This window comes from Chroicocephalus ridibundus, chromosome 1, assembly GCF_963924245.1.
Source record: "Chroicocephalus ridibundus chromosome 1, bChrRid1.1, whole genome shotgun sequence".
NCBI lineage: Eukaryota > Metazoa > Chordata > Aves > Charadriiformes > Laridae > Chroicocephalus > Chroicocephalus ridibundus.
In genome coordinates this window covers 167,849,278-167,863,085 of record NC_086284.1, presented here as the reverse complement: position 1 = coordinate 167,863,085, position 13,808 = coordinate 167,849,278, and the positions used below count along the sequence as shown (strand labels likewise).

At 36.7% G+C, this 13,808-nt stretch overlaps 1 protein-coding gene across 2 annotated transcripts in view; it reads right to left on the bottom strand.

Annotated features, from left to right (window-relative positions):
- Nucleotides 1-13,808, bottom strand: part of NUP205 (nucleoporin 205) — a 67,610-nt gene that overhangs the window by 15,442 nt on the left and 38,360 nt on the right. For both annotated transcript variants that reach the window (XM_063322697.1, XM_063322696.1), the window contains exons 17-28: nt 13,482-13,619; nt 13,038-13,227; nt 11,803-11,923; nt 11,210-11,291; nt 10,619-10,783; nt 8,188-8,312; nt 7,144-7,258; nt 5,999-6,148; nt 4,887-4,961; nt 4,001-4,158; nt 2,978-3,058; nt 1,938-2,129 (exon numbers count right to left, since the gene is read on the bottom strand). In XM_063322697.1, the coding sequence (XP_063178767.1) occupies nt 1,938-2,129; nt 2,978-3,058; nt 4,001-4,158; nt 4,887-4,961; nt 5,999-6,148; nt 7,144-7,258; nt 8,188-8,312; nt 10,619-10,783; nt 11,210-11,291; nt 11,803-11,923; nt 13,038-13,227; nt 13,482-13,619 (1,592 nt within the window). The remainder of the gene's footprint in view (nt 1-1,937; nt 2,130-2,977; nt 3,059-4,000; nt 4,159-4,886; nt 4,962-5,998; nt 6,149-7,143; nt 7,259-8,187; nt 8,313-10,618; nt 10,784-11,209; nt 11,292-11,802; nt 11,924-13,037; nt 13,228-13,481; nt 13,620-13,808) is intronic.

Sequence of the window (13,808 nt, the reverse complement as noted above, 5' to 3'; positions counted from 1 at the left end):
CTTCCTTTTGCTTCCAATATACTTGTAGAAGCCCTTCCTGCTGAGCTTGACATCCCTAGCCTGGTTTAATTCCAAGGCGGCCTTGGCTTTCCTTGTTTCATCCCTGCACGCTCGGGTGGCATTCTTGTAATCCTCCCAAGGGGTCAGTCCCTTCTTCCACTTATTGTAGACGTCCTTCTTCCACTTGAGCTTTTTCAGAAGCTCCCTACTCTGCCATGCAGGTCTCCTGCGTCCCTCAGCCAATTTCTTTCTCTTAGGGATGCAGCAATCCTGAGCTTGGAGGAAGCGGTCTTTGAATATCAACCAGCTTTCTTGAACCCCTTTGCCTTCCAGAGCCCTAGCCCACGAGATCTCTCCAAGCAGTTTCTTGAAGAGGTCAAAGTTAGCCCTCCTGAAATCCAAGGCTGTAATTTTACTTCTTGATGTTTTGTGCATGGTACCCATGATCCTGAACTCTATCATTTCATGATCACTACAACTGAGGGTGCCCCCAACCTCAATGTCCTCCACCAGTCCCTCTGTGTTTGTCAGTACGAGGTCCAGGAGCGCTCCTCTCCTTGTTGGCTCCTGTACCACCTGTGTCAAAAAGTTATCATCAATGCACTGGAGGAGCCTCCTGGACTGTGCGTGCCTGGCTGTGTGGTCTTCCCAGCAGATATCGGGGTGATTGAAGTCCCCCATGAGAACCAAGGCCTGCGATTGCAAGGCTACTTTTAGCTGTCTGTAGAAAGCCTCATCAGCTTCCCCATCCTGATCAGGTGGCCTGTAATAAACACCCACAACAGTGTCCCTCATATTTGCCTGCCCCTTAATCCTTACCCATAAGCTCTCGGCCCTCTCTTCATCCGCCCCTAGTGAGAGCTCAATGCATTCCAAATGCTCTCTCACATAGAGTGCAATTCCACCACGATAATTGCTTTCTCAAATTAACAAAATCTTCACTAAAAATTAAGTATTACAGAAAATTAGAGTCTGAAATTTCTGCTCTGTAAAGATTTTAGGAAAGAAATTCCTTCAACTAGCAAAGGCCTCCCTTGTTTCCTGTTTTTTAAATTTTGTTCACATAAAAACCAAAACCAGCACTCCACTAAAAAAATAGTTTTTAGATAACACCTACAGAAGGAAAACAATGGAAAAAACAACACAAATCCAAAAAGTTACCCTTTGTTTGAAACAAAAAAAGACATTTTCATATATATTTCTCAAAACACAACTTGCCTAATCAGAAATACAAACAGCGTAACTCTCACAATAAAGCAAAATAATTTTTTTTTAAATGCCCCAGCAGCCTAAACAATACAAGGAACCTTCATTAATTTTTTTCTTTGAGAATGCCCAGGGCAGTAGTAACTGCCTGGTCTGACTCAAAAATTACGACTATAATTCAGCAATAAGCCACCTAGACTTTAAATATTTTAAGACAAAGCAAACTCTCACATTTCCAAAAGCCCTTCTAATTGTAAAATCTTTACTACTTCTACTCTGAAGCTTCATTCAACTCTCATTTCTCAAAAGCAGCGCTGGGAGGATTTGCAGCAAGTCATCTAAACGCAGCAAATAAGCAACTGTAGTGCTGCTTGCCTTTATCCCTTCCATGAGTTCTTCTCTGTTCCTCATCAAAATGGGCTGTTTACTTTTCACACACCCTTTCCAGACTAACATCTGGAATCTACTGGATTACACTGAAATGTCTTTGAAATTTGTCAGTATATGGTTCATAGTTCAACAGTAGCTATGCAAGAACACAGAGTCTCCCCTTTGTCCACACTACATTCAACTTCAGCATAGCAGCAATCAGAAAACTAAGAATACTAAAGGCAGACAATTTTTTTTTTCAATTTCAATTAAGAACACTACTTGATGAGCAGCTTCTCTTTCACATAAAAAGGTATAGCAACAAAGTTCAAGGAAACGGTTGATTTCCAGTATAGCATTACCTTGTCATGCACATCCTGCAATAGATCACGGATAATCAGTTGTCTGTCCTCAGCCTGTATGAGATCCTGGGGGCAGGCAGTGAGTATAATTTCCACCAGTTGTCTCCATGACTCTAAAACGTGCCTCTTAGCATGGAGGCACTGCAGCAGCTTGTTCCGCTCCACTACATACTGCAGGATAGTGTTGATCTCCTGAACACCCAACAACAAAGAAACTGAGTTATAATAGGCTAGAAGTTAATGGCAAAGATAACAACGATTTCAAGATAACAATTTTATCTAGTAATAATAGTCTTTAGAAAAAAAAAAAAGGTAAGTCTTCAGCTTATCAGAAACAAGCTGCTATTAATCATTTTAACAAGATAGGCCAATCCAGCTGCTTTTCACATCATAAATGTCTCAAGCTCATAGCAAAACAAAACAAAACAAAAAATAATCAGGGAAATTCTTTTCTAACATACATTTTAAAATCAAAACAAAAATAGTCATGAAAAATCTGTTTGCGCATTTTCTTCCTGTTTTAGTCTGAGTTATTTCTCCTTCATCTTTCAACTTTCAAATTCATTTAACCAATTTTAACTAAATTTATAAAAGATGACATGAACCTCAGAAAATAATTAAGCTCCAAGTTCACCGAAACTATAGCTGTGTAGAAGAAAGGAGAAATAAATTGGCATCCCCTGTGAGAGAAAGGCAAGATGAACTTGGCTGCTACACACTGTACTTGGCAACAGCCAATCTTGACATCAGTGTGTGCCGCTTTCCGTACAGTGGAGCCAGAGATGCACTTGTTATCAGTAATAGGCAGGGAAAAGGTTAAAGGAAAAGGAAAACAGACTCCATGTCTGCTGTTTAGAGAACAGTAGGTTAAGAAGTAGTTTATTTTACCAAATTTTAGTGTCTTCCCCCCCCCCCCGGAATTACTAACTCAAAGTTAGGACTCAAATCCACAAACTTTTAAAGTAAAGCTTACTGCTTGACAGATATGAAATGCACCAAGAGCGACAACAAACAGTAGTTTACTTTTTTTCTATACTGACCTCCATAAGTAAAGGCCTCTGGCCTATTGCTGCCATTCCTTGAAGGGCATTGACTTCTGCAACCAGAACTCTGTGAAGGTACTGAAATTAAAAAGTTAAAAGAGAAACTTTAATGACAAGGAAGTTGTATTTGTTCCTCCTAAAAGCATTTAGGAGATGGCTACATAATGACAGATACAACTGAAGGACTGAGATTCAAATAAGTTTTACTAATTTTTTAGGTTTCACCCATACTTCATTCTCTAACTGCAGTACTTTTAGATGTCTAGTCTCTCTCTCTGCTCACTGCACTTCTCTTTTTACACTCATTCATTCTCTTCTGGTCCTAAGTTGTTCTGTCCTTTCATGAGCTCTTCTGACACATCACACTCCCTTTTCTCTTCAAGTTCCACTATAGTGGAGTTCCTCTTGCACAGAAGGAAAGATTTGTTCCCTCTCAAGTCTAAAATACATTTCACAATATAGAATACCTGGTTCCTAATATGGAATAGCTGTATTCCTATCACCATCAAGATCACTTCCATGATACATTCAGCTCCTGCTCTGTCCCTTGTCTCTCAGATCACAAATTTTTCAGGACTCTCTATCATACACTTGTCAAGTGCTCATCACAATGGGACACTATCTTACCTAAAGCCTTTAAGAACTCTGCAGTACACAACTAAGTTGTGTACACGTACGTAGTAGTACATAGTTGTGTATTGGAGACCAGTGAAATACATAAGGTACAATATCACTTGGGTGTTCCAAGATGGGAAAAACATTAACATAGAAAATATTTCATGAAAGTGTCTTAAACTGATGCATCTGTCTACTGCAAACAAGAAATCAGTGTGTGCAATGCAGAAGAAAAACTAATGCAAATAGTTTGCATAAATTATGCACATATCTGAAACAGCTGTGAAAGCAAGTTTCAGAGTATTAATAATACTTTTTTATTTTATTATTATAAACTTTATTATTATTGTTATAATCAAATTATATAATAGCACATGCAGCTTAAGAACACAGACCACTGCGCACCTTGACATTGCAGACCACTTGTCCACGTGCATTCTTATGTTCGCAATTAGCAATGACTTGCTCAATCTGAGCCCGGTCAAAAAAATCCAGCTGTAAGGGCTCTGGAATGTCCTGACTGAAGTCAATTGAATCCAGGATACTTAAGATCTTCCTGCGTACTGGAAATGTAAATCAATTCAAACTGTATTTAGAAACATCAAGGGGAAAACAAAACAAAACTGACGATAGGAGCCTAACTTACCTTTGTAAATCCAAATCTGAACGTGTAAAGTTTCAAAAGAAAACATTAAATCTTCATAAAGTACTATCAATCTATATAAGGGCCTTAAAAACATTTCCTAGAACCTTACATTCTTAATCTGTGTTATACTGTGTTGCTCTCCTTTTAGGTATGCACGTAATCCAATATTTACAAATACAAGACTAATTTTTTTCTCCTTAATAAAAGCAGGCTGGTTTTCAATGAGAACCATGCAGTCTTTTGTTGAGACTTCGAAACATTGTAAGGAATCCAAAGTTACTTACTTGGGTTTTATATTCTTTGTCATGAAAACACAAATATGTTCAGCCTTAGCAACAGTCTCGCTGTTTTTACTGTCAACAGTAAATTTATAGACTACTGCCCGCCCATTCTGCCCTTCCATAGATACTTAAAACACACTCTTCTGAACAGATTCTTCTAACTTCCTTTCAAGTCCAGTATTTTCCACTCGCTCCAAGGTTTCCCCATTTTTTTTCCCCACACAAACTAAACTTATTCCATGTACTTGTGCTGTTAAAAAGCCTATTATTTTCTTTTTCAAAGTGTCCATTCTAGAGGGGGGCCTCCCCCCACTTCAGGATCAGAAAAACTTTATGAGAAACAATCAACCGCCGTAATGCTTACCTTTGGAAGAAGTATCAAAGTGGAGAAAGCCACTGACTGATCGACTTTCATCTTCCATTCCTCCTTCACCATCAGCTGAAGGCAATGAAACATAATAAATAAATAAATTTAAAAATCGGCAAAAAATACCATCTACTTTATTAACACTGAAAGATGGAGAGAACACACACTGACAAACATTTCATGTGAAAGTCTTCCAATACAAATACAGCCTTGACTGTTAATAATATGAAAACACCACTTACATCACAGAAGCTAGCCCATTATCAAATATAGATTAGACAGTACTAGAAATGCCTAAAAAGACACCCCACCCTCCAGTAGCAATAATGCAGTTGGATGAACATTGTAAAATGAGTAGGGTATCTGGAGACAGTTTCCCGTACTCAGACCCCCACAATGATGAAAAGACAGTGTTCAGACCTATAAAAGTAAGGGAAAACACCATACTGCTGCAGCCCATTATGATATCTTCCAGTTATTCTGTTTATTTTCTTCATGTAAAGAGTTTTATTGCCATCTATTCCTATTTCTCTTGATACACTTCTACTCTGCTCTGAAACTCTGAAATCTTGCCTTTTTATTTAACATTGCATTTTACATCACATTGGGATGAAATATCATTTTTGTGATGTTATAATGTCAAAAGCCAAATCGACCTGTAGCTACTATCTTCTCTGAGAGAGGGTTGAAAATGTGCGACAGACAGGAGTTAAGACTGAGAAAACTGCCTAAAACTGTTTACCAAGGAAGACCCTCCACCTTCTCTACACAGTAACAACTCTGGACAGCATCCCAAAATAAATTATTTTATAATTTTACTTATTTTTTTTATATTCCCCTCTTCTACCCCATAAACTGTTTATTTTTTAAATCAGTGCATACACTGAGACATTTGAAAAATGAAACACAGACAAAGCAGCAATGATCAAAAAGATGCCCTGATTTCTTTCACTATGGAGTCTCCAACCACTATCATCTTTCTTCCCATCTCTCCAGTGTCAATTCCAGACAAATGAACTGTCACAAGTTATAGAGAAAAGAATTCAAATAAAGTCTCTCATACTTCTATTTATTCAAGCTTATTTACCCTCACAACAAATTCCTCTTACCCAAGTATGGTTTCACAGGCATGTCGTCAAGTAGCAGATGCAGCAGTCTCTGTGTGTGCGAGCGCTGGCGGTTCAGCGATGTCACTCGCATTTCTATAGCTGCAGTCTTCATCAGCCAAGACATTTGGTTCAGTGTTGAAATCTCATGTTCTGTGTGGGAATAAGGAAACAATTAGAAATTGAACATAAATAATATTACTTACTCCAAGGAAAGCACTTTTCATTTGAGAAAGCTTTAAAAGATGTCATGACTTACTATCTGCTCACCCTTTGTTTATGAGAAAAAAAAGGACTGATAGATCTGACAAAAGCCATTAAATGAACATGTGGTTATTGTGAAAACAAATCATACACATACATGCAATTAAGAGTATAAACATACACAAAAAATCTGGATATAACCTGTACTAACAGTAATTGTGGAGAATGCAGTGCTTCATGAGCAAATAGGGTCAGTTATAATTTCAGTGAAAATAATCAGACATTTACCCAAAATGAACTATAACTTTAATGAAAGTTGGTAAGGCTTGAACGTGGATCTCCAAGAATCTTCATATTCTATAGTTACGTAAGAATCATCTAAAGTGCTTTACCTGTGCTGGATACATGTATTCCAATGCTAAGTTTACTATCATTTAACAAAGAACTAGTGGTCAAGCATCTGATAAAGTGAATAAGTACATTTATTCAGCCTAAGACACCTGAGAAGTGTTGGTCTGACACATTAAAAACACATCTATAAACTTAAAAACTAATGCCATCACCAAATAAAAGTTCTTCATTCAAAAGAAGGGAAGCTACAGGTGATTACAACCACCAGCCTTCTATTCACTCAGTTCTTCAGAGGATTCTTACTTTTCAAAATTTTTTTTTTTCCTGTGGCATAATCTAACAAAACTACAATTATAATTGAAATATAGATTAGGATTTGCTTCCGGAGACTTGATGCATTCCAAAACTAACATTCTTTTACAGAAGTTCAGGACTAATAATCTGAACTTGCTACATAAGCATAGTTCAGTCTTTGCAGAATTAAAAGGTTAGCAGAGGCAGTAATTAATTCAGTTTAATAATGCTACCTATGTTTCTTCTATGATTCTTAGGGAGTCAAAAGATGCACAATCTCATCTTAGCGTAAAAATTACCTTTGATAGAAAATGGCAAATACTGCAGCTGAGTGAATAAGAAATCCTGACTGGTCCTCAGATATCTCATAGTTGGACCTGATGTGTCAGAGCACGCACACAACTGATAGATCACCTGACAAGCAAAAAACAGTAGATATCCATTTATGGAATTTATTTCAAGAACAAAACAACCATCAAATCAAAAGACGCATAACACTGTTTCGCTTCTCAAACAACATTACCTGTATTTACAGTAAGTTTTTTTATCAGCTTACACCAAAGCTGAACATATTATTTAAAACAGACGTTGAATTATGAGATTAAAGGACTACCAGCATGTGGATGATTCCAACGGCTATTTGCCCACAAGATGACACTATATAAGCCTTTCTGTTTGTCCAGCTCACTTAAAAATGAGTCTTTTTCAGTCTCCAGGTTCTCCTGGACAGGAAATGCAATCTTCCCCCTGCCCCTCCTTCTACAGTATGGCCTCTTTCACCTTTAATGTTTAAAATCCTTTCTGGATTCCATAGATTTTCAACATGGTACAGGTGTGTAATCATATGATTGTATGATTTAAGGCCAAACATCAGCACCCTTCCACATATGTCTAATTCAGTTGTTTTCCCCATCTCACCGCCTCAGATATACGTACGTACATTCTGTTACTACTACAGAATAAAGAAGATAAGATTACTGCTTTATTTAGGATTGTTATCTTTCTTGCTAGCAAACTACAATTCTAAAATTTAAAAAAAAAAAAGGAAAAAAATATGGTCACAATGGATTCAAAGGCTCACCAGAAATATTTAGAACGTTAGTTTTGTAAGTATATCCTAATTCCGAGTTCTGACATGAGTGCACATTCTTTATTTTCTGTGTTGCTACAAGATAATACTTTTTCACTAGAAAAGGCAGAATAGAAAGAGTTCAATGTACATAAAAAGCTGATAGATGCGTTTTCAAAATGCATCTGTTATCAAAATCATCAACCATCTGTGTTCAACAACCAGGAAGCAGATAACTTTACTTAGAGCTACCAGCAGAAAATATGCTGAATACCTGGTAACAGAGTTCTGCAAGATGAGGAGATTCCTGAACTGCTGTAGGCCCATTCCTTGTTTCGGTACCCTTCTCCAGTATGTTCAAAATAGCATGAAGGCAAGTCCGTGGGCAACCCAAGACACCTTAAAATGTAAAGATAGTTTATTAACCTTCTTGATCTTACTTGCCTCCATAGCTAATATAGTTTAGTACACAGAATTACAGAAACTAAATTGTTCAGATACCTTGTGCTGCCCTACAGTGCTCCACAGAGCTGCAGCAAAAATACCTGGCAGGTTTTTCTCTGTTAATTAAAATAAAAGAAGGAACTCTGTTTCAGCAAAAATCTAATGAAAACATTTATAGTTAATCTGTAGGCTTTTGAGATGCTGGTGAAAGAGGATAAATTATTTAAGAACTTGCTCAAGAAATTTCTCTTCAGTTCTATATAAAAAAAAGTTTCAACTGACTCTTTAACATGCTGTATGAACCAAATGAAAATTTGAATTCTTGTTTTTAAACTTAAACTGAATACTCATCTGGCAATTTCAAAGAGGAGCTTTAAATTCTTGTCTTTATTTTACAATTGCAGACATTCTATGACTCATGCTCCTAAAGGCACCTGACACTGCAACCAAAGGGAACGGGGAGGAGATTTTAATACTGAAGTCAAAATCCTGTCTTTTTGCATTCTTCCTTTAGCCAATTAATTCTTTAATCAACCCAGAAAGATGCCCTGAAGCAGCAAAGGCATCAATAACCACAGTTCTTACAGGGGAAATCATCTTCTCTGTTTGGACAGGTATAATTTATGCCTTAGTAGGAAATTATAATCTCGAGGCAAATGGCTTATTTCTTCACATTATTAATGGGATAATTCACAGAGGTGTGCAAGGCTGTATGGCTTTGAGACAATGTCCCCTATCACTGACCTAACGTGTGATACCCTGTAAAATTGTGTGGGTGCAGATCAGTTACCTGTATAGTGTAAATACGGAATTTCAAAATACCCAAAACACTATCTGCAACTGTAAACTACTTTGCTACTTTGGCATCTTTTTTCCATCTTTTTGATATATCAAGTAACTTTAAGACTTTTTTTGTTTTCCAAATAAAATTCAGGTCCTATCTACCCTTCATTTAGAACTACAAAGGACTAAAAATTTCTGGGCCACAGCATCCAATACAAATGTAAAGATAACAAGAAATATTCTTCTCTAAATAGCTAAAATCAAATGTTTCTTCAAACATGTTCATGTAAAACATTCTTTAAAGAGAGCTGGGAAAGAATCTCATACTTCAAATTGGAAGGGACTCCAGGATGTCTCAACTCCAAACTACTGCTCAGTTATGATATCGGACCAGATTGCTCATGGCTTTATACAGTTGGGTCTTGAAAACTTCCAAGCATGAAGACTGCATGACCTCTCTGGCCACCCCACTCCACTGCTTCACTGGCTTCATGGTGAAGAAGTTTCTCCTGTATCCTGCTGGCGCCTCTCTTGTTTCAATTTATGCCTACTGTCTCTCATCTTCCTGCCACACGCCTCTGAAGAGCCTGGCTTTATCCTCTCATTAACCTCTTTGTAGGTATTCAAAGACTGCTATTAGGTCCCCTCAAAAGCCTTCTCTTCTCCAGGCTGAAGAAGCCCCATTCCCACAGCTTCTCCTCATCAGCTGAGTGCTCCAGCCCCCTGACCATCTCTGCTGAACTTGCTCAAGTTTATCAATGTCTGTCTCGTACTAAATGCAAGTTAGAAGCTGAGCAGGCAAACAAGACACATGCTAACACACTGTATTTCTCACCAATTCAAGAAACATTGGAAATGTCACTTCTGTTGTTTTAACGATCTTATTCTCATATATATATTCATGCATATGAATATATAAATATATATATTATGAATATACATTAATATACCTAGCAGTAGAATGAAAACCCACATATTCTAAAAGGTTTTCTTCTACAATGTTAAAGAGCAAAACTGTTTTTCTTCCCTATAATTAAACAGGAGTTTGAGGAGGGACAGGATAGTAGCCAAGTAGTATAACTAGTTCAAAGTGACAATCTGCTCTGTAGATTTGCATGTTGTCATATGTAGGTACTTCTTGGATCATCACATCAATTTCTTTGTACTCTGGACACAACCACACTGCATAAAATAGTAAATAAATGTTTCACTTCTGAATTATCATTTTCCCCCACAATTCTAATTTCAAGTCCGTTCCAAAATACAACTTAAACAAAGGATCAAATCCTGAAGCTGTTTAAATGGTGCATGTGGGTATTGACACAACTTTTAAGTTAGCTTTTGAGGATTAGAACAATGCTTGTTGTCTTATTCTTAGCATTAAGAGGAACTACTTCTCCCCATGAATTTTCCAGTAAATATTCTCAGTATTGGTAACAGAACTGATTAAATGCCAGTTCAACTATCCCTCTTCATACCTGGATCCTGCAGATTTGTGGTGCTGACAGGTTTCTTTAGTTCGTATCCCAAGAGATATAGAGCAAGGCTGGGAGGACTACACTCAAGAGAGGTGATAAGGAGGTTCAGAATATGGATCCTTGTTTCATGATGGATCCGTGCCCTCTTCTTTTCAGGTTCCAGCTCTTGATTTAAAAAAAAAAATAAAAAAAAAAAAAAGAGGTGAATAATGAAGTGAAGAAATCCGTTTAATGGAATAATCTTCAGAGCCTTCAAGTTAAATACAAGAAAGCTAAAGCTTCAACTTATATTAGTACAAAGGAATACAAGACCAAAATTTTAAACTACTATTAATACAGCTCTAAATAATACATCCAGAGCAATGTTAAATACTTGTCTTCTGAAAACAGACTCAGTTTGTAGTTGGTTCATCATATTATAGACATATCTTAACAAAACATTGGTGCTTTTCGTTCTCTTAAAGGTACACTTCTACGGAAAACAAGAAAAGGGTTTTCTGACTTAAAAGCACTTTCTTCACCTCTTTCATTTAATTTCATTCTATGCAAAAGGCAACAGCGTAAGCAGTTTTTAAGAAGCCTTTTACATACCTTCATCTGGATTAATTAATTCTTCTGCATCTTCATTGTCCAAACATTCCACAAACCCAGCCATCAACTTCTGGCTAATATTCTGTATTCAACAATGAAAGGATGGAAATGAAGAGAATTTTAAGGTTACTAAAAACAATACCTTTCATAATTCCCTCCATACAAGTTGACAGAAGTTCCAGACAAAAATTATATAGCCTAGTTAATAAGCAGGAATTAAGAGTTGTAGCTGTTCTACATGTACATTAGCAATCAGACACTGAACAGAAAAAAAAAAAAAAAATCTACTGTTGTTACATATGCTAAATTATCCTCACAGGTTGATGACTATAAAGGCAAGAAAAAGTCTCAGTATCTCAATAAATACTGTCCTTTTCCTTCTTGCAAACATTCATGATTTTCTTTTTTTCAATTAATGAAGTAGTTGCTTTTCACGATACCACAGTAAAAGACTCTTTAGAGGCAGGTAGATACAAGACAAAGTATAGTTTTAATGTACTCGATCTAGAAACTTATCCTTTAAAGTAACATTACGGAGCACCAGTATTTCTCCACCAGTTTCTCCTTCCAGATCCAAAGAAACTGGCGCTTACCTGGTCATGTGTGAAGTCACCAACTAGCTTTGCCTGGATGTTCGAATTACAAGAAATACAGCACAAAATCTTGGCACTTTCAAAAGCCAGTTCAGGATTGCCATTTCCATGATAAAGGTACCTTCAAAAATACAAGATGACTGTAATGAAATTGTTGAGAATTTTACTATTTCAAGATAGTAATGCACAGATGAGAAATTAAACATTTAGAACCAAAACCTTTAGAAATTTAACTACCTGAGAAAACGTTAAAGCTACAAACAAAATTTAACTCCACATGAAGCAATTAACACTCCTTCAAAAGGAGGGTAGTAGGCTGAGTAGGGATAATAACCTCTCCTGGATTTTTTTACCATTCTTTTTATCCCAAATCTACCTCAAACACTGCAGGATAAGTTAAAACAACTGGTCACAGGCTCACACAAGAAATGCGGAGAAAATACTTCCAGATCACAGAGAAATGAGCATCACTAAAGACCAAAACTAACTAAAAATCAACTACTGCATATACGCAAAACAGTTGAGATAAAAGCGCACCTTTTAAGATTCTTTTAAATTTTTTAAACTATTTGTCGACTATTGTTATGTGAAAAAAGTAACATAAATAAAAGACAAAACCACATATATAGAAAGAGTTCAATTTTTTAATACATTCCATGTCAGAATATCACTGCTTTTTTATGCATTCGATTCTACTATTCATCAATGTTTGTTTGTCTGTAAAGTTATTATAAAATCAAACAGGAACAGAAGGTGTCCTGTCCAAACAGGAAGGGAAGTGGCAATCCTAAAGTTTTACATCTGAAACACAGTTTCAGATTACTAGCCTGATACTTTTAATATAGTAATTAATGGCCAATACTGTAAAACATTTGTGTCCAATAGCAACCAGATGAAGTTGTACTCTCCCACTTTATGACAACCAAAGTCAGGGGCAAACTGATAATTATATGCAAGGGAATCACTGCACGTAAAGCAACCAGGAAGAAGTCACAAGGGAAAAAAAAACAAACTCAGAAACATAGACTATAAATGCAGATCCCAATCTTGCACTAGACAATATACAGATCATACCACCTGTGAAGACACCTCCCCTCACCGAAAAAAAAAAAAAAAAAAAATTCAGAGACGCTCTGTGCAAAGAGAAGCATTGGCTAGTAAAATTAATCAAAGGACCAGGATCCAAACACTTCTGTGCCTCCAAAACTCCTCCCTTCTCAGTACTTTACACATACCTAGCAATATTCACCACATGATCTGCCTTTTTAGTGCGAGGATTGATTCCTTGCAGCAGCTGCTCCAGTGGCGTGACAATAAAGGAAAGGTGGCTCTCCCGCAACAGATCCATAAAAAGATTCTCTTTCTGTAAGGTTAAGTTTAGAAGTGCAAGGCAATGCTGTACAGCTTTCTCTAAATGCTTCTTCCCTGCAGTACACAAACAACAAAGAACCATAAGTAAAACAAAGGAACAGTTAAATAGACTACATTCATGAACCTCATTCATCAAAAGCCTTGCACCAAGAAATAACTTGTCAATTCTTTACTGCTAGGAAAATTCCCCCCAAAACACAATTTTTACATGCAAGAGGAACAACAAGTTGAAGATATGCATTGTTAGCTTTATATCCTACTCAGTACACATTTTAACTTCACATGAAAAATAAATACTAGGCACATACCAGGAAACGGAGCATAAGTGTCAAGCTGCTTAACCCCTTCTTCTAGCAAACTGAGGGACAGTTCCAGCATGGGGGACTCATTCAACAGATGATACATCAAATTGAATCCTGGTGGTTTATATGCTATTATTTCTTCTCCTAAAAAGACAGATGGGGAAAAAAATAATAATAATTAACATCTAATAGAAAAGACTTCCATTACTGAAGCTAGCCTGAACTACAAAAACATAACAGTCCCTGTTGTTATAAGCATCATCTAAATCGATGAAACACACTATATACAAAGTCTTCAGAGGTTTTCTTTACACATAAGACATTTAGGTAATT